Here is a 25,844-nt window from a genome sequence, read left to right as displayed (position 1 = left end):
GCCAGGAGACCTGACCCTAGGGTCATGAGAGCAGGAGAATTGGCCCTGCCCCTCACCAGCTGCAGCACTGGGGGAGCCGGCCCTGCACCTCACCTGGCCAGATTGGTAGAGCTGACCCTGGTGGTAGGGTTGTGGGCAAGCTGGTCCTGAGGGTGTGAGTGTGAGGGAGCTGACCTCCACCTTGCCTTTGCCACCTGTGGCAGGCAGGAAAGCTGGCCCTGAGGTCATCAGAGCAAGAGAGCTGCCTCTGCCCCTCACCTGCTACAGGCCCTACACCTGGCCTGAGCAGCAGGGTAGAGCAGGCCCTGGTGGTGGGGGTTGTTAGTGAGCTGGCGCCGAGGGTATGAAAGTGGGAGAGTCAGTGCACTGAGCAGCTCAGATACCTCTCAGGCCCGGATCCAAGGCTTTGAGTTGGGGGGAGGGGATGAATAGGATTAGGGTGCACAATGTGAAATTCACAAAGAAACAAACGTTTTATAAAAGAGAGGCTTACTAATTTCTAAAGCGTCATCTTGCAGCAGAGCTGATAATCACACTGCATAATAGAAGTTTACTACTCGACACTTCCCAGAGAGCAGGAAGGAGAGAGGGCAGAAGGAGCTGGGGACTGACAGAGAGACCAGTGGACACTCAGAGTGTATGGTTTAAGGTGGCTCTTACTCTAAGTGCGCATCCTGCACTCGGGCGACTGTAGGAGTAAAGTGCTTCCTTAGCATCCTGGGTGCCTCAGTTTACCTACCTGCTTCACTCCCGACTCTGCTTAGAGTTTTCAGAAGCCTCTGCACAGAGGCTGAGGAGTCTGGATGAGGGCTAGAATAGAAAGAAACATGGACTGGGGGTGGGGGTGGGGTTTCCATGTCATCGGCACGGTTGCATTACCCACTCTGTGCTCCGGGAGGCTCTGTTCACCCAGCCAAAGAATGCCCGCAGCAGGCAAGCTCAAGTCACACTAGCTTTCTTTTTTCTTTTTCCCCTCTCCTCTCCTCTCCTCTCCTCTCCTCTCCTCTCCTCTCCTCTCCTCTCCTCTCCTCTCCTCTCCTCTCCTCTCCTCTCCTCTCCTCTCCTCTCCTCTCCTCTCCTCTCCCCTCCTCTCCTTTCTTTCTTTCAGCCTTTTGAGACAGGATTTCTCTGTGCAGTCCTGGACTCACTGTGTAGACCAGGCTGGCTGGCCTCGAGCTCAGAAATCTGCCTGCCTCTGCCTCTCAAGTGCTGGGATTAAAACTGTGTGCCACCACTGCCTGGCCTAGCTTTCTATGCTAGCTCTGGGGAACAAAGTCCCATCCCCCAGAGGAGGAATTAGAATATGGAAGCCTAATAGCCATAGTTGGGTGTGGTAGGGGGCTTTCAGTGGACAGAAACCATGCAGTGAAAAATCATTTGTATAGTTAATTTTCACAAAGTTGAGCTTGAGCAGACCCCAACCCCTGATCTGTGGTTACTACTGGTGAAGGTTCTGGCCTTTCTCTGACCCTGGTTAGGTACCTGTTACACAGTGGGATTTTGATAAACAGGGAGTCACCAATTATCTGAAGAGACTTGACTTCCGAGGGCAGACTAAGGACCAAAGGTTAGAAAACATGCACCAGGCTGTGGGCATGAGTAGCTTGGTGGTAGAATATGGGGCAATAGACCATGCCAGGAAACTTGGTGAGGTTGAGTTCAGAAACCCCTGCACCTCATACCTGAAGACGGTAGGCGTTTCACCTACTCCCAACCCAAACATGGTCAAGAGACCATGGCACTCCATGGAGAGGACACTGACAATCAGTCAAGTAGAGGCAGCACCTCAAAGCCCCTCCACATGCAGATGAGATACCCCTAACATCTCAGACCAAGCCAATAGAAAGCATCTGCTGTCAGACCCCCAACCCTCTCCAATATATATATCCCTGTCCAGAAGAAATAAAGGCGTGAGAATGACTTCATCGAGGACTGTCTGAAAGCGTCTGTCCTATAAGAGCTGTAACACCTTTTGGGGAGGAGAGTTCTCTCCTGAAGCTTTCATCCCCTGGAAGCTGCTTGAACCGACTGAGATCACTTCCAGACCTCGGCTCCCAACCTCCCACGCCCCACTGGCTAGCCGAGCCTCGATCCCACTCCTTTAGGAGAGCACAACTCTTTGGCCACCCTGGTTGGGCCCGAGCCTGGCAGATCTCACTAGAGCCCCACAGATTTCTGTGGATTAGTGGATAGCATCTGGCACAGACAGACAGTGGAATACAAACTCAGTGTGCATGGGGTGCTGGGTTTAATTCCCAGCACAAGAAAACAAGACGAAGTAAAGCAAGAAAGAACAGGCAACAGTTTGCATCTACTACTTTCTATAGTGAAGAAATGTAACTGTGGAGGAGTCCTAACACAGAGCCAGAGGACAGGAGGGCAAATGCGTCCCTCCCTTAAAGAACCATAGTCCAGGAACAAGCAGGGGGCTGGCTGTTCAGCTCTGACAAACTCTCTACCCTTATAAATCTAAGGAAGTATGGGGTGTAAATCATGTAGTCCCCAGCTATGTATCCATGACCCCAAACTATTATTCACACACACACACACACACACACACACACACACACACACTATTGTCAATATTATTGGCATATACATTATTGACATATATAGTACTGACATTATAGTACTGGCATATATTATTCACACACACACACACACACACACACACACACACACACACACACATTTATATATCCCTTGGATTTTCTAAGAACCTGCTATGGCTAATGCAGGTGTACATCTTGAGCTTAGGCAGAGGTGACTCTTTCTACCTATCAATATGGCTACAGGCCCAGGCATTTATCGAGATAAACCACAAACACGTGTGTGCCACAGCCTGCAGAAATTAAAGTGAGTTACTGCCACGACTCAGTGTTTCTTCATTGAATTAAGCATCGGTGAAAAGCCAATGTAAATATTCAGTAAGATCCGAGGAGTGGCTAGGACCAGCAAACGCAAAGAGCGTCTCCTTACGTGGAATAGACAGTGATGCCCTCCCGCTCCTCGATCTTCACACTCTCATCACTGGGGGCCGGTGGGCTGCCTTGAAATTGGTTCGGAATCCGGAACCAGACTTTCAGTTTCTTCTGTAGGGAGCCATCTTCATTGGGAAACACGGCAAAAGAGACAGGGACCGTCATACCCATGCCGACTCCTGAATCATCAGAACACAGAGGGAGCAGACATTAGACAGAGGGCGTAAATCTCAGTTCTCTTCCATAGTGATTCTTTTTTAATGAGCAACAAACATTTCAGGCAGTAAGTACATGAATTAGAAATGTGCAATGTCCTTCCTTGTATCTGCTGGAGGTTGGTGGCACCATTTATCCATGTTGTATGTTTGTATGTGTGCCTGCGGGAGTTTATGTGCACCCTGCTCACGTAGGTATCTGTGGAGGGCAGCAGAGGGCAGCAATGCCCTGGAACGGGGGTCATGGATGGCTGTTGGCCACCAGGTGGTGGCTGGGAACTGAGCACTGGTCCCCTGCAGGAACAGCCTGTGCTCTGAGGCGCCGAGCCATCTCTCCAGCTTTTCAGTTTGCCGGGAACTGAGTTTAGAACTTCTGTAAGAGTGGTAATCCACCCTAACCATTGAGCCATCTCTCCAGCACCCCGATGCTTGCAGAAAACAAAACCAAAAACTATTTGGTGACACATAGCAAGAATGTAGATACATAAGAACTTGCATTTTTGAGAGAGAGAGAGAGAAAAAAAATACACACTATGGAAGAGTATGGATGATAAGACACTACCTGCAGATAGTTTGTAACTAGTCAAAGCAGGAGTATTTCTGAGTGAATTAGAGACGCACGATGCCATATAGTGCAGCTATGAGTAACTATTCTTAAGAAGATGCTTAGCCGCAGAGGGTAATTATGAAACAACATGGTGCAGACACAAAATATGCTATTGCGGGAATACCCAGTTTATATGAAAAGGCCTTGAAAGCGCCCAGTGGTGGTGGCGCATGCCTCTAGTGCCAGCTCTCGGGAGGAAGAGGAAGGACTGGGAGCTACAGCAGCCTGAGCCTCACAGCGCCATCCTGACTCACAATCCGGGAGCTGGGCTGGAGCTCAGTGGCAGAGCATTGCTTAGCACGCCCAAGGCCCTGGGTTTGGTGCCAGTGCTGTGAAGCTCTAAAGAGACATATACATGGTCTCTGTCACTCAGTTCAGAGTGAACCAGAAAGGAGGAAGAAATTAGTCATAGTGCTTTCTTTATACATAGTCTCACCCAAAGAAATGCTCTAACAGTTAAGGAAAAAAAAACTTTTTTGTTAACTTTTTTACAGGTTAACTTATTTTCCAAAGCCTGCTTACTTTGCTCCAAGAAAATATTACCATGGTTAAAAATATTTCTTCATTGCCTTTCTAAGCCCGGCATGAAAAATACTCAAAAATTAAACCCAGCATCTCTAGTTTTATTTTATTTTAAAACCCATGGCTAATTTGCAGGAATCCTACGGGGCCACCTAAGTCAGAGAGTTGCTTAAGGGTCCTCAGGAGACAGAGGCAAGTGGCTCTTGGAGAGTTTGAAGCCAGCCTCATCTATATAATGAGTTCCAGGACAGTCAGGGTTATGTAAAGACCCAGTCTCAGAAAAGAAAATTATAATTGGTCTGAAGAGATGGCTCAGGGGTTAAGAGCACTGACTGCTCTTCCAGAAGTCCTGAGTTCAATTCCCAGCAGCCACATAGTGGCTCACAACCATCTGTCGTGGGATCTGATGCACTCTTCTGGTGTGTCTGAAGACAGCTACAGTGTACTTGTGTAAATAATAGTTAATAAATAATATTTAAAAAATATAATTTATACTCCCATGGTGTACCTTACATGAAACTTCAGTCCAACCACTTTAGAAATGGGGTGTGAGAGAGAAGGCAGCCAGCATGGGCAGCCATGTCGTAAAGTCAGGGATGCTTTACCCCCAAAACTGAGTCTCACAGCTCCTGCAACCCTACAGTCTGAGGGCTGACAGATTTCTAGCCCGGTGCTAGGAGTTTCTAGTTAGATGACAACCATGCCTTGCACGGAACTCAGCTTACTGTGAGTTACCACATTCATTCAATGTAAGTACACAGTGAACACGGTAGTGTTAAACAAACAAACAAACAAACAAACAAACAACCAGGGCGAGCACCTGGCTCTGTACTTACAAAAAACAAAGAACTGAGTGACAGAGACCATGTATAGCTCAACCTGACATCAGAGTGGTCTGATGGCAAAGCTTCCTGCTGTGAACTTCCTGCACATGACATTGGAATAGGCAGTCACAGGTGTCCACAGCCATTCCCTGTCCCCTGGGACACTCACCTTTGTCATTGGTACCACCCACATACTTCATGATCTTGGGCATGGCTTCCCGGAGAGCCTCATCCACCGGCTTGTCTGTCACTTCCACAGTAGCAAACTTCCCCCCTTCACAAGCTCTTTCCTCATAGGAGACATCTTCCTGGAAATGCGGGAGACACGGGGAGTGAGAACAAAGGACTCAAAGCAGCGAGAAACCCCCAGAGTGGGTGACTGCGTGGAGACAGACTTTATAGGAAGCACTATAAGAAATAGACTCTGAGCTCTTCCGGTCAGAAAAGCACCGGGGCAGCTGGGGCGCAGGGTCGGCTGACACTCGCCAGCTACCCACAACACCCGCCACAGGATCTTAAGACTTCTGAAGAGTGGAACACAGCTTCTGCTCCAATCCAATTGCACGCGGGACCAGAGACTGCATTAGTTAGGGAAACAGAAAACCGGCCTGAGTAGGACCACAGGCCTCTTCCGGCTGGACCAGCACCGGGGTACCGTCAGCTACCCACGACCCCCGCCGCAGGATTTAGAGACTGCTGGTGAGTGGAACACAGCTTCTGCTCCAATCTTTAAACAGTGACAACGATAACAACTAACCCCAGAGATTACCAGATGGCGAAAGGTAAACATAATAATCTTACTAACAGAAACCAAGACCACTCACCATCATCAGAACCCAGCACCCCCACTTCGCCCAGTCCAGGGCACCCCAACACACCGGAAAAGCTAGACACGGATCTAAAAGCATATCTCCTGATGATGGTAGAGGACTTCAAGAAGGACTTTAATAACACACTTAAAGAAATACAGGAGAACACTGCTAAACAGACAGAAGACACTAAAGAGGAAGCACAAAAATCCCTTAAAGAATTGCAGGAGAACACTGCTAAAGAGTTACAAATCCTTAAAGAAAAACAGGATAACATAATCAAACAGGTAGAAGTCCTTACAGAAAAACAGGAAAACACATCCAAACAGATGATGGAAATGAACAAAACCATACTAGACCTAAAAAGGGAAGTAAACACAATAAAGAAAACCCAAAATGAGGCAACACTGGAGATAGAAACCCTAGGAAAGAAATCTGGAACCATAGATACGAGCATCAGCAACAGAATACAAGAGATGGAAGAGAGAATCTCAGGTGCAGAAGATTCCATAGAGAACATCAGCACAACAATCAAGGAAAATGTAAAATGCAAAAAGATCCTAACTCAAAACATCCAAGAAATACAGGACACAATGAGAAGACCAAACCTACGGATAATAGGAGTGGATGAGAATGAAGATTTTCAACTCAAAGGACCAGCAAACATCTTCAACAAAATTATAGAAGACAACTTCCCAAATCTAAAGAAAGAGATGCCCATGAACATACAAGAAGCCTACAGAACTCCAAATAGACTGGACCAGAAAAGAAATACCTCCCGACACATAATAATCAGAACAACAAATGCTCTAAATAAAGATAGAATACTAAAAGCAGTAAGAGAAAAAGGCCAAGTAACATATAAAGGCAAGCCTATCAGAATTACACCAGATTTTTCACCAGAGACTATGAGAGCCAGAAGATCCTGGACGGATGTTATACAGACACTAAAAGAACACAAATTCCAGCCCAGGCTACTATACCCAGCCAAACTCTCAATTAACATAGATGGAGAAACCAAAGTATTCCACGACAAAACCAAATTCACACATTATCTCTCCACGAATCCAGCCCTTCAAAGGATAATAACAGAAAAAAACCAATACAAGGACAGGAACCACGCCCTAGAAACAACAAGAAGGTAATCCCTCAACAAACCTAAAAGAAGACAGCCACAAGAACAAAATGCCAACTTTAACAACAAAAATAACAGGAAACAACAATTACTTTTCCTTAATATCTCTTAATATCAATGGACTCAACTCCCCGATAAAAAGACATAGACTAACAAACTGGCTACACAAACAAGACCCAACATTTTGCTGCTTACAGGAAACTCATCTCAGAGAAAAGGATAGACACTACCTCAGAATGAAAGGCTGGAAAACAATTTTCCAAGCAAATGGCATGAAGAAACAAGCTGGAGTAGCCATTCTAATATCTGATAAGATTGACTTCCAACCCAAAGTCATTAAAAAAGACAGGGAGGGACACTTCATACTCATCAAAGGTAAAATCCTCCAAGAGGAACTATCAATCCTGAATATCTATGCTCCAAATACAAAGGCAGCCACATTCATTAAAGAAACTTTAGTAAATCTCAAAGCACACATTGCACCTCATACAATAATAGTGGGAGACTTAAACACACCACTTTCACCAATGAACAGATCATGGAAACAGAAACTAAACAGGGACACAGAGAAACTAAGAGAAATTATGAATCAAATGGATCTGGCAGATATCTACAGAACATTCTATCCTAAAACAAAAGGATATACCTTCTTCTCAGCACCTCATGGTACCTTCTCCAAAATTGACCACATAATTGGTCACAAAACAGGCCTCCACAGATACAAAAATATTGAAATTGTCCCATGCATCCTATCAGATCACCATGGAATAAGGCTGATCTTCAATAACAAAATAAACAATAGAAAGCCAACCTTCACGTGGAAACTGAACAACACTCTTCTCAATGATACCTTGGTCAAGGAAGGAATAAAGAAAGAAATTAAGGACTTTTTAGAGTTCAATGAAAATGAAGCCACAACATACCCAAACTTATGGGACGCAATGAAAGCATTTCTAAGAGGAAAACTCATAGCTCTGAGTGCCTCCAAAAGGAAACTAGAGAGAGCACACATTAGCAGCTTGACAACACACCTAAAAGCACTAGAACAAAAGGAAGCAAATTCACCCAAGAGGAGTAGACGGCAGGAAATAATCAAACTCAGGGGTGAAATCAACCAAGTGGAAACAAGAAAAACTATTCAAAGAATCAACCAATCAAGGAATTGGTTCTTTGAGAAAATCAACAAGATAGATAAACCCTTAGCCAGACTCACTAGAGGGCACAGGGAAAGCATCCTAATTAACAAAATCAGAAATGAAAAAGGAGACATAACAACAGATCCTGAAGACATCCAAAACACCATCAGATCCTTCTACCAAAGGCTATACTCAACAAAACTGGAGAACCTGGATGAAATGGAGAAGTTCCTAGACAGATACCAGGTACCAAAGTTGAATCAAGATCAGGTTAATGATCTAAACAGCCCTATATCCCCCAAAGAAATAGAAGCAGTCATTAATAGTCTCCCAACTAAAAAAAGCCCAGGACCAGATGGGTTTAGTGCAGAGTTCTATCAGACCTTCAAAGAAGATCTAATCCCAGTTCTTCACAAACTATTCCACGAAATAGAAACAGAAGGTACTCTACCCAACTCATTCTATGAAGCCACAATTACTCTGATACCTAAACCACAAAAAGACCCAACAAAGATAGAAAACTTCAGACCAATATCCCTTATGAATATTGATGCAAAAATCCTCAATAAAGTTCTTGCTAACCGAATCCAAGAACACATCAAAACAATCATCCATCCTGACCAAGTAGGTTTCATCCCAGGGATGCAGGGATGGTTCAATATACGGAAATCCATCAACGTAATCCAGTATATAAACAAACTCAAAGACAAAAACCACATGGTCATCTCGTTAGATGCGGAAAAAGCATTTGACAAGATCCAACACCCATTCATGATAAAAGTCTTGGAAAGATCAGGAATTCAAGGCCCATACCTAAACATGATAAAAGCAATCTACAGCAAACCAGTAGCCAACATCAAAGTAAATGGTGAGAAGCTTGAAGCAATCCCTCTAAAATCAGGGACTAGACAAGGCTGTCCACTTTCTCCATACCTATTCAACATTGTACTTGAAGTCCTAGCCAGAGCAATTCGACAACAAAAGGAGATCAAAGGGATACAAATTGGAAAAGATGAAGTCAAAATATCACTCTTTGCAGATGATATGATAGTATATATAAGTGACCCTAAAAATTCCACCAGAGAACTCCTAAGCCTGATAAACAGCTTCGGTGAAGTAGCTGGATATAAAATTAACTCAAACAAATCAATGGCCTTTCTCTACACAAAGAATAAACAGGCTGAGAAAGAAATTAGGGAAACAACACCCTTCTCAATAGTCACAAATAATATAAAATATCTTGGCGTGACTCTAACTAAGGAAGTGAAAGATCTGTATAATAAAAACTTCAAGTCTCTGAAGAAAGAAATTATAGAAGATCTCAGAAGATGGAAAGATCTCCCATGCTCATGGATTGGCAGGATCAACATTGTAAAAATGGCTATCTTGCCAAAAGCAATCTACAGATTCAATGCAATCCCCATCAAAATTCCAAATCAATTCTTCAACGAATTAGAAAGTGCAATCTGCAAATTCATCTGGAATAACAAAAAACCTAGGATAGCAAAAACTCTTCTCAAGGATAAAAGAACCTCTGGTGGAATCACCATGCCGGACCTAAAGCTCTACTACAGAGCAATTGTGATAAAAACTGCATGGTACTGGTATAGTGACAGACAAATAGACCAATGGAATAGAATTGAAGACCCAGAAATGAACCCACACACCTACGGTCACTTGATCTTCGACAAGGGAGCTAAAAACATCCAGTGGAAGAAAGACAGCATTTTCAACAAATGGTGCTGGCACAACTGGTTGTTAACATGTAGAAGAATGCGAATTGATCCATTCCTATCTCCTTGTACTAAGGTCAAGTCTAAGTGGATCAAGGAACTTCACATAAAACCAGAGACACTGAAACTTATAGAGGAGAAAGTGGGGAAAAGCCTTGAAGATATGGGCACAGGGGAAAAATTCCTGAATAGAACAGTAATGGCTTGTGCTGTAAGATCGAGAATTGACAAGTGGGACCTCATGAAACTACAAAGCTTCTGCAAGGCTAAAGACACCATCAATAAGACAAAAAAACCACCAACAGATTGGGAAAAGATCTTCACCTATCCTAAATCAGATAAGGGACTAATATCCAATATATATAAAGAACTCAAGAAGGTGGACTCCAGAAAGTCAAATAACCCCATTAAAAAATGGGGCTCAGAACTGAACAAAGAATTCTCACCTGAGGAATACCGAATGGCAGAGAAGCACCTGAAAAAATGTTCAACATCCTTAATCATCAGGGAAATGCAAATCAAAACAACCCTGAGATTCCACCTCACACCAGTCAGAATGGCTAAGATCAAAAATTCAGGTGACAGCAGATGCTGGCGAGGATGTGGAGAAAGAGGAACACTCCTCCATTGTTGGTGGGATTGCAAGCTTGTACAACCACTCTGGAAATCAGTCTGGCGGTTCCTCAGAAAATTGGACATAGTACTACCGGAGGATCCAGCAATACCTCTCCTGGGCATATATCCAGAAGATGTCCCAACCGGTAAAAAGGACACATGCTCCACTATGTTCATAGCAGCCCTATTTATAATAGCCAGAAGCTGGAAAGAACCCAGATGTCCCTCAACAGAGGAATGGATACAGAAATTATGGTACATTTACACAATGGAGTACTACTCAGCTATTAAAAAGAATGAATTTATGAAATTCCTAGCCAAATGGATGGACCTGGAGGGCATCATCTTGAGTGAAGTAACACAATCACAAAAGAACTCACACAATATGTATTCACTGATAAGTGGATATTAGCCCAAAACTTAGGATACCCAAGATATAAGATACAATTTGATAAACGCATGAAACTCAAGAAGAATGAAGACCAAAGTGTGGACACTGTGCACCTTCTTAGAATTGGGAACAAAACACCCAGAGAAGGAGTTACAGAGACAAAGTTCGTAGCTGTGATGAAAGGATGGACCATTTAGAGACTGCCGTATCCAGGGATCCGTCCCATAATCAGCTTCTAAACGCTGACACCATTGCATACACTAGCAAGATTTTGCTGAAAGGACCCAAATATAGCTGTCTCTTGTGAGACGATGCCGGGGCCTAGCAAACACAGGAGTGGATGTTCACAGTCAGCTATTGGATGTATCACAGGGCTCCCAATGGAGAAGCTAGAGAAAGTACCCAAGGAGCTAAAGGGATCTGCAACCCTATTGTTGGAACAACAAGATGTACTAACCAGAACCCCGGAGCTCTTGTCTCTAGCTGCATATGTATGGAAAGATGGCCTAGTCGGCCATCAATGGAAAGAGAGGCCCATTGGACTTGCAAACTTTATATGCCCCAATATAGGGGAATGCCAGGGCCAAAAGAATGGGAATGGGTGGGTAGGGAAGTGGGGGGCGCTATGGGGGACTTTTGGGATAGCATTGGAAATGTAATTGAGGAAAATATGTAATAAAAATATTAAAAATCAAAAAAAAAAGAAATAGACTCTGAGATTTTTGTAAGTGTAGATTATCAAAAGACAGTTTTAAAAATCTCATAGGAAGGGATAGTGCACATCTGTAACTATAGCACTTGGGGGGCGGAGGCAGAATAGGAGTTCAAAGTTATCCTCAGCTACATAAGTGGAAGGCCAGCCTGGGCTACATGACATGTTGTCTCAAAGCAAACCACTGCCAACCAAGCAACCAAAGTAATCCTGTAATTGATATTCTGAGGGGGACAGGGAAGCTATTGTACCCCCAGAATACTAGAAACACTACAAAAATGGAACACCAAGAGATCAAAAAAGCTTTTGGAGATTACAAAGAAAGAAAGAAAGAAAGAAAGAAAGAAAGAAAGAAAGAAAGAAAGAAAGAAAGAAAGAAAGAAAGAAAGAAGTATTGGGTGCTGGAGAGCTGGCTCAGAAGTGAAGAGTGTGCAGTGCTCTTGCAAAGGACCTAAGTTCAGTTCCCAGCACCCATGTTGGGCAGCTCTCTGTAATTACAGGTCCAGGGCATCCAATACCTCTGAATCCTAGGGTACCCCAATTCTTGTCCACAAATACATGAATTTAAAAATTAATCTTTTAAAAGTATGCTAACAGTTATGAAGAAAATTCCTAGAAAGGTTAGAAGACAACGTTGCTGGGAGAAAGGCAAGAAAAGAAGAAGAAATTAGGAAAAGACAATAAGGGAGCTAGCAAAAGCATAAGCGAAGGCACAGTAGCATCTGCCCCTAAACCCAGCACTTAGGAGGTGGAGACAGAAGGATCAAGAGTTCTAGACCAGCCTGGGCTACATGAGATCCTGTCTCAAAAAGCAAAATAATAATTAAATAAAATCAAACCAAAAAAATAACAAACACTCCCCCCATGCTCCTCTGTACCAAATACACCTACCAAAGAAGCTACAAAGATGAAGAGGAAGAGGAGGTAGGGGACAGGTGGTGGCAGTGGCAGCCAAATGACAAATGACAGCATATGCTGGCAAGGATAAGGGTGCAGGGAAAGAGGAACCATTTACACTGCTGATAGAATGTGGAGAGGCTCAGCGACTATGGAAGAACTAAAGCCAGAATGGCCACAGGACCCAGCTGCATTGTTCCTGGGAATGTACCCGACGGAACCCAGGTCTGCACGCCACAGGGCTCCACACACCCATGCTTATGACTGTGTTATTCACAACAACCAACACATGGAGCCAGGCTAGACGCCTCCCAACAGATCAGTGGGTACAGACCGTGTGATTCAGACACAAGTCTTGTTTAGCTGTAAGTATGAGGGAAACAACAACGCTTGCAGGAAAGTGTTTGGGACAGGAGAGCACCATGCTGAGTGAGATAATGCAGACTCAGAGACAGATACCATGTTTCCTCATGGGCAACATCTAAATTTAAGTGTAACAGACTATATGCTCAGGTGACTGGCCTGTGGACTCTGAGAGGGGAGGAAGAGGTCTAAAGGGAGGGTGAAGGAGAGTGAGAACAGGAACCTTGTTTGCTTTCATATAGAATCCAGATTTAATCGTGCACACACACACATGCACACACACATACAAAGGACAAGAAAGCTGAAGGGGAACTATGTGGAGAGCCCTGGGGGGGGGGGGGAGTAGGAGTCAAATAAGAACAAAGTGTTCTTATTTATAGCTAGAGATACGATGAAACTCTCCAGTGAGGCTTATCATCATGTGGCTCAGCAGGTAAAGGCACTTGTCACGGAGCCTGATGACTGAGGTTCAATTCCCAGGTGCTGTGTGGTGGAAGGTGAGGTCCAACTTCTGCAAGTTGTCCCCTGATTGTCACATGTGTGCCACAGTGTGTTCACTCACACAAATGAACACATGTACACACACACACACACACACACACACACAAGTAAGTAAATAAATAAATGAATAACCAAAAATGCACAGGAGATCCAACTTTTGGGAGATGCCAGGAAAGCAAAGAAAAACACGGAAAGGAGAAAATAAACAAATAATGCATTAATAGCAACAATCTCCTGGAAACTGAAAATCCCAATGACAACCTTGTTCTAGAAGCATGGCTGTGATTTGTTAGAGGGCTGGGATCCAGCTCTGAAGTAGAGCGCTGACTTACTGTCGGGGAAGCCCTCGGCTACATCCCCAGCACCACCAGGGGAAAGAAGTACTTCTGTCCAACAGCTTCTAGACACAACACTACCGCAGACCTGTTACTCAACACTACCAAATCCCTCTGTTTATTCTAGTGTCAAGAGGGAGCCTGGTGCCCTTGACGAGTGTGTGTGTGTGTTTGTATGTGGAGTGGTGCTGTGTGGTATGTCATGATGTGTGTGTGTATGTGTGTGTCTGAGTGTGTGTGTTTAGAAGGTCTGCCACCAAGCCACCCCCTCTTTCTCTCTTTGTGTATTTATTTCTTTTGGGGATGGGGATGAAGATGGGACCTTGTAGAAGTTACCATAAATTTGTGGGGTCCCATTAGAGTTGCCATGATACTGAAGAAATGGGGGTCCCTTCTTGGGGTTCTTAGACTCATTAATAAAAGAACTTAAAAACAGGGTCAAAGGAAAGCCTTTCAGAGCTAAACCAACCAACCAACCCAGGCCAGGTGAGCTGCCTAGGGGAGAAAGAGGAAAGAATGAGGGTCTGACTGACACTGCTGACATGGAGGAGAGAGGAAAGAGCGAGCTGTTGGACTGACACTGACATGGAGGCCATCCCCATGGAGGGGAGGGGAGCTTTGAGAAAGTGAGTCCTGAGGTGTCAGGGGGGAAGGAAGACATGGTGTGCTTTTCTGAGTAAACCAGGAAAGTAGGCAGGCTTGACTGCAGCTCTGTACACTACTGAGGGCTGGAAGTCTGGGAAGGAAAGGTATGGCATTATCTCATGCAATGGATAACTATTCCTCCATCCTCTTTATGGCAACCCGCCTTCCTGAGGATGCCCCCTTGGTGGGGTGACTAGCCTGCCCAACTGCAGTAGCTCTGAAGGGGGCAGATGAAGGTATGGCTCCATCTAGGGGCAGATCCCACTTTCCCTCAGTGGGCCTCCGATGCTGCTCCATCAGTCCCACTGGGGAGCTGCATTCCCAGCCTCTCCCCTGATGCTGCAGCCTCTCTTTCCCACACAAAGCCTTTCTCCACTAAGGTCTGTCCTTTGTACCCAGCCTCCATCTCATCATAGCCATTAGTCCTCCCCTGGTGTTCAGACTCAGGACAAACATGCAGCTCTCCTTTGTCACCCTGTCCCCTCACCTTGCCGTGTGATGTTTTTCCAGATAGAGCTTTGTGTTCCTGGACATTCAGCCAGGCAGGGCTTCTCAAACCTCATTTCTGTTCCTCACCTTAAAAAAAATTACAATCCATAAAAAGAAAACCGTTTCTTTTCCTTTGTTGGAGACAGGGTTGACAGGGTTTCTCTGTGTAGCCTTGGCTGTCCTGGAACTCGCTCTGTAGACCAGGCTGACCTCAAACTCACAGAGTTCTGCCTGCTTTTGCCTCCTAAGTGCTGGGATTAAAGGTGAGCAACACCACTGGGCTGGTTTTGTTAGTTTGTTCATTTGTGCGTATTACATCTATGTGTCATGGATGTGCTTGGTGCGCAGCAGGCTAGAAAAGGGCATTGAATCCCCTGACACTCAAGTTACTGACGGTTGTGAGCCGCTAAGTGGGTGCTGGAAGTTGAACCTGGGTCCTTTGGAAGAACAGGCAGTGCTCCTCACTGCTGAGCCATCTCTCCTGCTCTGGGAAAATATTTCTATATTAGCCATTCTATGTATGTGGCTGAACCAAAATTCTGCAACACTAACACATGACCCTGAGGGAGGGGCACAAGTTAATTTTTCTCTTTCTACTCTTTTCCCCTCTTCTGGTTGAGAGAATCTTATCTCAATGCACTGAAAGTAAATCTCTCATGATTTTACTGTCTGGAAATGGGACACTGTTGGGGTTGAAAAATAAAGTCTTTGTGGACAAGAACAAAGCCGCACAGTTTTCTATGATCGAGCCCACCAGTTGTTTATTAGATGAGGGCTATTTCTCCTTAGGTGATTATGAAAACGAGGCACATGACTGGGAACCTGGCTGGCTCAGGTTTATCTAACAAGGTTTCCTGTAACATTCCATATGGAAGATTCTCACCTGGGGAAGAGACTTTGTCTTCCAGGACTCAGAGGGGGGAAGTGAATTTAGGGAGGACTGTGGGGCTGTGAGTGGCCTCTGTAGTTTGAACAAGTATGTTTAATTTCATATTTGGAATGCAAAAGAAAACCCCCGGAGGGTATGGGGGACTTTGGGGATAGCATTGGAAATGTAAATGAAGAAAATACCTAATTTAAAAGAAAAGAAAAGAAAAGAAAAGAAAATCCCTATTGTTTTGTCGTACGTATCAAAGGTGAGTAGTAAGAAAGAGGACAAGAAAGTTTTATCTTTTGAGGGGAAGGGGTGGGGAGTGGTCTCACTAGTAACTCTAGCTGGTCTGGAACTTGCTGTGCCATGATCATTCCCGGACAAAAGGCATGTACCACCACACCCAGAACCAGGAGAATTGAGTGCAAACTCCGGGTGTCAACTTGAGGTGCAGCTCGGTGGTAGAGTGCTTGCCTTGCATTCACAAAGCTCTGGGTTCAATCCCCCGCCCCCTCCCATCCCCAGCACTGTATAAACTGGCTGTGGTAGTACATGATTATAGCTTTAGCAATGGGGAAGTAGAGGGAGGAAGAACAGACATTTGAGTTCAAGGAGTTCAAGGATAGCCTGGGTTCTCTGAGATCTGTCTCAAAAGTAAATATTTCTCATGACTTGACAGTTCATGGTAGCTGGGGAAAGGGGCATCAGTTTCTTCAGTGGTGTGGCTATGCTTCTCCCATTCTGACACAGGAAAACCTATTTAAATTCAGTGGAACACGTGTGTGTGTGTGTGTGTGTGTGTGTGTGTGTGTGCGCGCACACAGAAAGAGAGACAGAGAGACAATAGACAGATACAGAGAGACATAGAGACACAGAGAGAGATAGGTACACAGAGACATAGAAACACACAGAGACAGACAGAGAGACACACAGAGACAGAAAGACAGAGAGACACACAGACACATACACACAGAGAGAAACAGGCAGGCAGATAGACACAGACACATATGCACACAGAGACAGAGAGAGACAGATAGACAGAGACAGAGAGACACACACATAGACAGAGACAGAAACACAGAGATATACAGAGAGACACACAGACATATATGCACACAGACAGAGAGAGAGTGTGGTGGTGGGGGGGTGAAAGAGACAGAGACATACAGACAGACACACAGATACACACACACAGATAGAGACAGAGACAGAAAGACAGAGAGACACACAGAAACACATCGACACATACAGAAAGAGAGACAGAGACAGAGGCACAGACAGACAGAGAGAGAGAGGGTGGGGAAGGAGAGAGAGAGGGAGAGACAGAGAGAATAAAGGAGAGCAAGGGAGATGGCTGCGGAATGAGACAAGGTAACAAGGAATATAAAGAACTAAAATTTATTATATGCATTATGAAACTGTCAAATAATTAAATAATAAAATAAATAGAGAAAGCCCTTTTCTATGAGACAGAAATTGCATCAAACTAAGAATCAAGGGGTAGCTGGTCCATCACACTGAGGACCACTATGAGGCTTTAAGACTGGCATGTGCAAACTGCCTTCCGTAGCAGTGGGTATGCTACAGCAGAACGCTCCACAGCACCTTTTTCTTTGAGATCCTTCTCACCCTGGGATTCTGCTACTTGTAATGTTTTAACTTCTCAAAACCTGACTGTGAATCACAGAGGTTCAGAGTTGCAAATGGTTTTCAGGTTCATCTAACTACATTTCCCCGCAAGGAAGTGAAGACTCAGACAGACTGGATTACCCAAGAAGACCCAGTCTAAGTTGCTAAGAGGCGAAACAGGAAATAGAATTCTGCTCCCGACCTCTGCTCTAATCTTGTTGCAGGACTCCAGGGTTTGGGGGATGCACCCAGCTTTTTGCTTCTCTTTAGTCACCATGTGTGTTATTTGGAATAGACATTTATATGTTGGCAACAAATTCTAAACACAGCCTCAAAATTCATTTCTTTTAGTTGACTTCTGTAACAAATGGGGGCACTCATGGCAAATTACTGGAAAAGAGACAGCTGATTATTTGGATTTTCTCAGGTGTGTGTGTGTGTATGTGTGTGTGTGTACAATTTATCAGGATATCATTTATCAGGATCTAACTACCTTTAAAATTTTTATATGTATGAGCGATCATAAGAATAATATATATCATGCATATGTACATGATATATATTATGCAATATATATATAAAGAAAAAGAAAAGGGCCTTCTTTATTTCATCATTCATATATATATATATATATATGAATATGAGTATACACACACACATACACATACCCCAGATGCATCCCTGGTTCCCAGAGGTAAGAAGAGGGCATCAGATCCCCTTAAACTTGAGTTATGGATGCTCGTGGACCATCATATGGAAGCTAGGAACTGAACCAGGCTCTCAAGAACAGCTACTGCTTTCAACCATTGAGCCCCTACAGGCCCCTTCCTTGTTAGTGTTTTGAGACAGGGTCTCTCTCATTGGTTTAGAAGTCAGTAAGTATGCGTAGGCAGGCCTGCCAGTGAATCCCACAGATCCTCCTGGTTTTTTCTCCCCAGTGTTGGCATCACAAGCCTGTGCTACCAAGCCCAGCTTTTTGTTTATTTGCTTGTTGGTTTGTTTCACATGGGTTCAGGGATGGATCATAGGTCATCACGTTTGCAAGGCAAACAAGAGGATGACAACAGAGTCATCTTCCCAGCTCAGGCCGTGATTTCTGATATCAGGAAAGACTGGACCTAGCACAGGGGAGCCTGGGTGGAACTCACTATGTAGCTCAGGTGGCCTTTGAACTATTATAATTCTGCCTCGGTATCCGAAATGCTTCCAATAAAGACGATGCACTACTTCTCCTGGCTGCAAACAGTTTTTCTAAAGTGTATCAAAATGCTGATGGTTAGAAGAGGGGATTATCAGAGACACCAAGAACAGTACGGTGGGGGCTAGAGACATGGCTCAGCTCAACTCAGGGCTTGGGTGCCCTTCCAGAGGACCCGGGTTTGGTTTCCAGCACCCACATGGTAGCTTACAATGGTCTGTATCTCCAGTCTGCAAGCACTGCATACTCGTGGTGCACAGACATGCATTTATGCATAACATATCCATACACACAAAAATAAAAATAAATAGATTCTCAAAGCAGTTTTTTTTTTTTTGGCTAAAGAACAGTAGTACCATGATGAAGAATGTGAGCAGATCACTGTGGTTGGAGCAGACTGTCAAGAAGGATATGGCAAGATAAGAGGGCAGACAAAGACACCAACAGAAGCCTCAGTGTTGTAGGAGTTGGTTTTCGTAGTCTTGAGCCCAGTGATGGTGATCTGAGGCCTCGATGGTTCTTATTACTCTAAATTAATTCAACTGCTTTCAGTGATGGATCACAGGCTTGTGTGGGTGGGTGTGTCTGAGGTTCCAGGGAAGGGTCTGTAAGTCAGCGTCAACCTTGAGGCTGAACTCTTATTATCCTACCCCTTCCTCCCGAGTAACCTCACCTCTCTTCAAACTCCAAAGGCTAGATACTTCTATATAAGTAAAATATAAGTAAATAAAAGGGCTCCTTGCTGGGCTTTTCCTCTGACCCTGTCGGATAAGCAAATGACCCACGGGGCAGCTGGCCAGAAGGAAGCTGATGCTGAGAAACAGGAATAAATACAGGAGAGTAAGGCCCCAAATGGGTTGGGGTGGGTGAGAAAGCCCGTGTAGAGCTTCCGCATAGATCTCATTGTCCAGCAGTCCACTGTCTAATCCATCACTGCTGAGTTCTCATGGTACTAATTTATTTTCCTTTCTGTGCATGGATGCATATCCCTGAGTGTATGTGTGTGCACCATATTTGAAGGAACCCTTGGAGGTCAGTAGGTGTCAGAGCCTTCAGACCTGGAGTTATAGGAGGATGCGAGCTGCCATGTGGGTCTTGGGAATCAACTTTGGGTCCTCTGCAAAAGCAGTGAGAGGTCTTAACTGCTGAGCTGTCTCTCAACCCACTACTGATTCCTTAACTGACCTAGACGACTTAAGTGTCACCTAGCTTCTCCTGGGCCTGCCAACTGAACCAGAGCACTCCCATGTCACACTGTTATTGCTTTCCTTCTCCTCCTCTCCTGAGACAAGATGCCACTCTGTGTGCCAGCAGGCTAACCTCAAACACACGGTGATCCTCCTGCCTCAGCCTCATGGGAGCTGGGATTACAGGTGGGAGCCATGTCAGGTTCCTGTTGTTTCCTTTGATGCCCACGATGCTCCCACTCATTGCTGTTGCTTCCTCTGCCTGGAAGATATTTCTGCTGCCCCTGTACGCCATCAGATGAGTCCTACTCATGGAACAGGTCCTCGTATCTGGAATTCACCCCCTCAGGGGGGGCACCTATCTAAAACAAATTTCCTGGGATAGCTTGCTAGGAGGAATTTGTGTTAATGAAACACTTCTTGTAACTATAATGACATAGTAATATGTTTAAGCTTACCCCTAGCCATAAGTCTGAATCAGGACTGTATCTAGAACCACAACTTGCATGTTGTTGATGCTCTATAAACACTTTCCTTCCTTCCTTCCTTCCTTCCTTCCTTCCTTCCTTCCTTCCTTCCTTCCTTCCTTCCTTCCTTCCTTCCTTTCCTTTTGGGAAGGAGGGCCATAGATTTAATCTAATTTATTGCTAAGGACCGCTATAGTGACTGCTTAATTACAGGCATGAGACCCTGGACAATAACGGCTCTCGGGGGAAGCCAGCTCAGGTCTTTTGTGGGTACTACTTGTCCACGGCATCAGTGCTCACACCTGCCATCTGCATCACTGGACCACTGTGAAGAGTTAAGTGTAGAAGATGAACATTAACTGGGTGTGGTGGGACATGCCTATAATCCCAGCACTGGGAGGCTCAGCCTGGCGCTCCATGACACTTTGTCTCACAAAACCAACACTCCAAAGAAAAATGAATGAATGAATGAATGAATGAATGAATATGGATGTAAGACAGGCATGGTTGTGTGCGCCATTCCGAGTACCTAGTGGGTGGAGGTGGGAGGATCAAGTGTTCAATCTGGGCTATAGGAGATCCTATTTCGTAAAAATGGAAAGCAAAAGCAGAAAGACAGGAAGAGAGAGAGAGAAAGAAGGAAAGAAAGAAAAATGGATGCTGTCTAGAAAACCATCAGTTCTGTCCAGAGCTCTATATGGATGTATTATCTAAGTGGAACCAGCCACCTGTGTGAACAGTGCTGATTCACAACATCAATTACACCAGAGTGTTCTCCTGATCCGTGGAACACAACAGCAGCCGTCCTCTCCCCCACCTCCCAGTGGCTGAGGCTCTCAAGAGCCAATTATTTCACAATTGGTGCAAACTGGGTGAGGGTAAAACTCCAAAGGCCTTACAAGAATGTCTCTTGCTCTGGGCTATTCAAGTCCTCTTAAGGTCATTTTGTTTTTTGATTTTCAGGCTACTTGTAGTCCACACGATGACGTTTAGAAGGCTGCTTTCTGATAACAAGCAACTGTTAAGAAGACTTTCTATGCATTGCTGTTCCTTGAAACACTTAACGTGAATTCAGTCATCCTACGCTGCCTCCAACAAGCCCATGGTGTTAGTGCTTCAGCCTTCATCTTTAGAGCTATTGGGGAGTAAGAGGTTAGGTACCACGTCCAGGTCACAGTGGACGGCAGATGGTGGGGCCAGGACTCAAACCCAGGCTGTTGGTCTGGACATATTTGCATAGGTTGGGCCGAATGACATCAGTCATTCCTATCAGCCCTGTCCCAAGCATTCTCAAGACCCACCCAACTTAGCACAGAGGGCTCCCCATCCCTCCCTCCCTGAGCAATGAAGATCCTGATAAGGTTGGACTGGAATCAGTCTTGAACACATGGATATTGTGAAGCCTGCCTGGCACGGGGCCCCTGAAGTGTGCCTTCTACCTGCCAGGGGTGTAGGTGGCAGAATCTGACCTAGACTCTTTGTAGGACAAAGCAGATGAGAGAGAGAGAGAGAGAGAGAGAGAGAGAGAGAGAGAGAGAGAGAGAGAGAGAGAGAGAGAGAGAGAGAGATATTCTCCTTAGAATTGCAACAGCCCACCCAACTCTATGTAAAAACCAAAGCTTACACTTATCTTTGAATATTTAATAACTTGTCAGAGAGAGTGTTCTTTCCCCTTTATGGTTGAAGAACTTGGGGGCTAGGGTCTCTGAGATGTTAAACAACTTACTTACAACCCTCCTGCCTCCACTTCTGAGTGCTGGGATTGCAGCCATGCCTGGTTTAATAAACACTTACGAGGTAACTACTAACTACACTATAAGTCTTTCAGCAGGCACCTCGCACTTTGGTGTGAGCTGCCTGCTCTGGAGGCTGGGACTTGAACTCATGTCCCCTACAAGAGCAGTGTACACTCTTAGCCGCTGAGCCGTTTCCCCGGCCCCACAGTGTGTATTTCTTATTTGCTCATTGGCTATGGGAGCCTAAGCTTCACAAAGGCAGAACTGTGACATAGACTCACCTACTCTGCTGCTATAGAGCTCCAGCTTGGAACTCACACGGAGCCCACTCTGGCCTCAAACTTGTGGCAATCCTCCTGCCTCTGCCTCTTGAGTTCTGGGATGGCAGACATGAACCACTGTATCTAGTTTGGTTTTGTCCACTCTTAATCCTCATTTTCCAGCCCCACGGCCTGCACAAAAAGTGCTACTTGTTAATTAATCTTTAATTGGGGGATTTCTTACAGAGAACTTGGGTATCTGGAGTTCCTTAAAGATTTGGCAACACTAGTCCTGGGGGAAGTTCAACTTTCAGCACGCTGCAGTTGCCACCAGGCTGTATAATCTAACCAGCCCATTTCACTCCTTTTCATTATCTGTCTTTGAACTCGTTCGTGTCCCTGCGTGATCAGGGCTTCAATTGCTTGTTCTACACACAACTGAGGAGCCTCTGAGAGGGGGAAGGATGGCTTGACAGAACTCTGGAGGGCTGAGTCTAGACTAAAGTTGAGTTGTGGGCTTTGTGTGAGGTTCAGTGTAGTAGGTTCCAGACCTTGGGCCCCAGGTAACGCGGGCCTTTTATCCAGAATCATTATAATAAGAGAGTGTCCTGAGATAAAATATATGTCAGGCTGAGGGAGCAGATGAGTTGCAAAATACTCGGCTTGGTCTGCACAAGGCTCTAGGTTTGATTCCCAATATTAATCAATCAATAATCAAATTATTCAAGATTACCTTCAAGATTATACCCGAGTACCCAAACTCCTAACTTTCATGAAAGCTGACTGGATGTCCCGATGCCCACTCCGGTGCCTATGCAAATTTGGTAGAACAAGGTGATTATGCTTCCTCACTCACTCCATGAATCCAGCACTAGCAGTTGTGTACATCAGAAGCAACCGTGCAGCTCTGAGCCTTTGCACAGGCACTTGCCTGGGAACTCCCACACAAGCGGAGCTGAGCAGCCCACAGGTTGAAGAGCCCCTTATGGCTCCCTAGCAGATACGCCTGCTGCATCCATGCGTCTCTCACAAAATTGTTCAGAATGTAGCCAGGCGTAGTGGGTCATGCCTGTAATCCCAACTCTGGGAAGGCTGAAGTGGGAGGAATATTGCGACAGAATTCGAGGCTAATCTAGGTTACACAGCCAGTGTCAGATTAGCCTGGGACAGAGTGGGTCTCTGCCCTAAGAGGGGGAAAAAGTTCAGACGGTTTGGAATGCTTAAATGGACAGATGCACGCAACAGGCAGTGTCCCACTCGCCAAGATGGATCCTTTTCCGCGTCAGTGGTCTGGCTGAGCCAGACTGCTCTCTCCCCTCCTTCCCAGAGCAAGCGCCCGGCAGTACAGGGCGGCCCCATCCGGAATGCAGCTTCGGTCACAGTCCCACCCATGGCCCCGCGGCACCAGTTTCAGCCCCGGCCAGGGTGGGGACGGCCGCGCAGAGTCCTCCTTCAGGTCCTCTACAGCCCTGCCGGCCTACCTTGCCCCCGGTGCTTAGAACCTGCCAAGGCCACGTTTCCACGCTCCCGAACAGTGAGTTCCTGATCATGCCCAACATGGTGACGCCGTGGGGTCTGGCCGATCGAGCGTACACTCACTGGCAGTAAGGTCCACAGGGCGAGGGGCAGTGAGCGCGTGAGTAGACAGGCGACTGGGGCGGAGCTGCGGCGGTCTCCGCCCACTGGGCGACACCGGGCGTGGCCTGAGCAGGGTCCCCAAGACTCCACCCACCTGAGCCCAGTCTCCTGGGTGCGGAGCCGGTTCAAGCCCTTAGCACCTCACTTTGTGTATACTTTCCTTAGTCACCCTCTTCCTACCTCACTGCCTCTCACAGATGATTAAAAACAAACCGTGTTCGTTCTTTTGTGACAGGGTCCTGCTATGCAGCCTACGCTGGCCTGAGGATCACTCTGCTTCAGCTTTGGAGCGCTGGGCTTGCAAGTGATCACTGTCACTTCTGGCTTCATCTTCTAAGGGGATGGAAGCCACTCTTAACCAGTTTCTTACCATTTTCTTTTTTAACTTTGTCTTTTTAGTTTGTTGGGCAGGGTCTCAGTATCGTCCGGTTGTTGGGCAGGGTCTCAGTATCGTCCAGGCTGACCCGGAACTCACTATTGTAAACAGGGTGTCTGGGAACTCTGCAGTCTTCCTGTCTCAGCTTCCCCGGAGAGCTGAGACATAGAGCGCGTCACCATAACAAGCTCTACAATGCATTTAAAAATGGTTTTACTTTAAGGTGTGTGTGCGCACACTAGTGCGTTGTATTCCCCTTGGAGTCAGTATCACAGGAGGTCCCAAAGGTGGGTGCTGGGAACCGAACTCAGATCCTCTGTGAAGGCAGTGTGTGTCTTTAACAGCTGAGCCATCCCTCCAGTCCCAACAGTGTATTAATCACAAGTTTCACACTACTTGCCCAAACAACAGCTCGTTCAGTCCCCTTATAACCTAACCGTTTTTGTCAGGATTTATTTTACTTGAGTGTTTGTTTCTTGCCAAGTACTTTGTAAATGTTACCTGTACTCTAGTACACTCTAGGATCACTAATATACACACATCACATAGCCTAGTATCACAGATATTATTAGGGTACTAGATACTAAATCTACACACATCACACAGTCCTAGTATCACAGTTGTACATGTACCCATCTTACGGGGGTGGGGAGGTTGAGGGAATGGTACAAAGATACTGAATAGGAGCAAAGTGCATATGCAAATGATATACATAAACTGTCATAGTGAAGCCCATTGTTTTATATGCTATCTGTCCTGGTCAACTTGACACAAAAAAGTGTTATTTGAGAAGAGGAACCTCTGTAGAGAGCTTGTCTGTATTAGATTGCCTGTCAGCAAGTCTGTGGGGCAATTTCTTGATTAATGACTGAGATGGGAGGGTCCATTCCACTGTGAATGGTATTGCCCCATGGCAGGCAGTTCCGAGTTGTTAAGAAAGTAGGTTGAGCAAGAAGACCTGAGGAGCAAGTCACTAAACAGGACTTCCCCATGGGGTCTGCTTCAGTTCCCACCCCTGGGTCCCTGCCTTAAGTGATGGAATGTGACTGTGTATCCATTGTGTCCAGGTGCATTTTAAAAAAACAATAAACCTTTCCCTCCCAGAGTTGCCTTTGGTCATAACAACATATTATTATTAACATAAAAATTTATATATTATATATTAATATTTTACACAATATTGTACATATTATATGTTACATATAATTAATAATAAGTTGTTATTATTATAATACCAATATAGTGACAAAAGCAGAGGGAGAAAAAGAGGAAGCCTGAATAAAAAAAAAAAAACAGGTTTTCCAAACCACTGAAAGCTCGTGGTTTATAACATCCCCCTGACCCCGCAGGAATGGACCCTCTTTTACTCTTCATATCCGGCTTCTCTGAAAGGCCACTTGAAACCCCGTGTCTTTATGACCAGTGGAACAGGTGCCTCTTTGTTCTAATGTCCTGCCCATATGACATTTGTTCGTGTACCTTGAACCTGATGGCTGAAATGGCTTAGGTTGGCTGCTACTGAGCTGTAATCTGAATTGGAATTGTCCATTGTGTGCAGCTGCTGAGGCAGCA

General features: G+C 45.3%; 1 protein-coding gene across 1 annotated transcript in view; it reads right to left on the bottom strand.

Annotated features, from left to right (window-relative positions):
- The window catches only part of Hebp1 (heme binding protein 1), a 35,582-nt gene extending 11,656 nt beyond the window's left edge, over nt 1-23,926 (bottom strand). The window contains exons 1-3 of the mRNA XM_021164994.3: nt 23,740-23,926; nt 5,319-5,457; nt 2,980-3,160 (exon numbers count right to left, since the gene is read on the bottom strand). Coding sequence (XP_021020653.1) covers nt 2,980-3,160; nt 5,319-5,457; nt 23,740-23,817 — 398 coding nt within the window. The 5' untranslated portion in view covers nt 23,818-23,926. The remainder of the gene's footprint in view (nt 1-2,979; nt 3,161-5,318; nt 5,458-23,739) is intronic.
- Between the last annotated feature and the right edge of the window lie 1,918 nt (nt 23,927-25,844).

The sequence above is a fragment of the Mus caroli genome, unplaced genomic scaffold, assembly GCF_978045245.1.
Source record: "Mus caroli unplaced genomic scaffold, Mus_caroli_1 scaffold_7, whole genome shotgun sequence".
Lineage (NCBI taxonomy): Eukaryota > Metazoa > Chordata > Mammalia > Rodentia > Muridae > Mus > Mus caroli.
The sequence above is the reverse complement of the archived record's forward strand: the minus strand, read 5'-3'. Positions and strand labels throughout refer to the sequence as shown.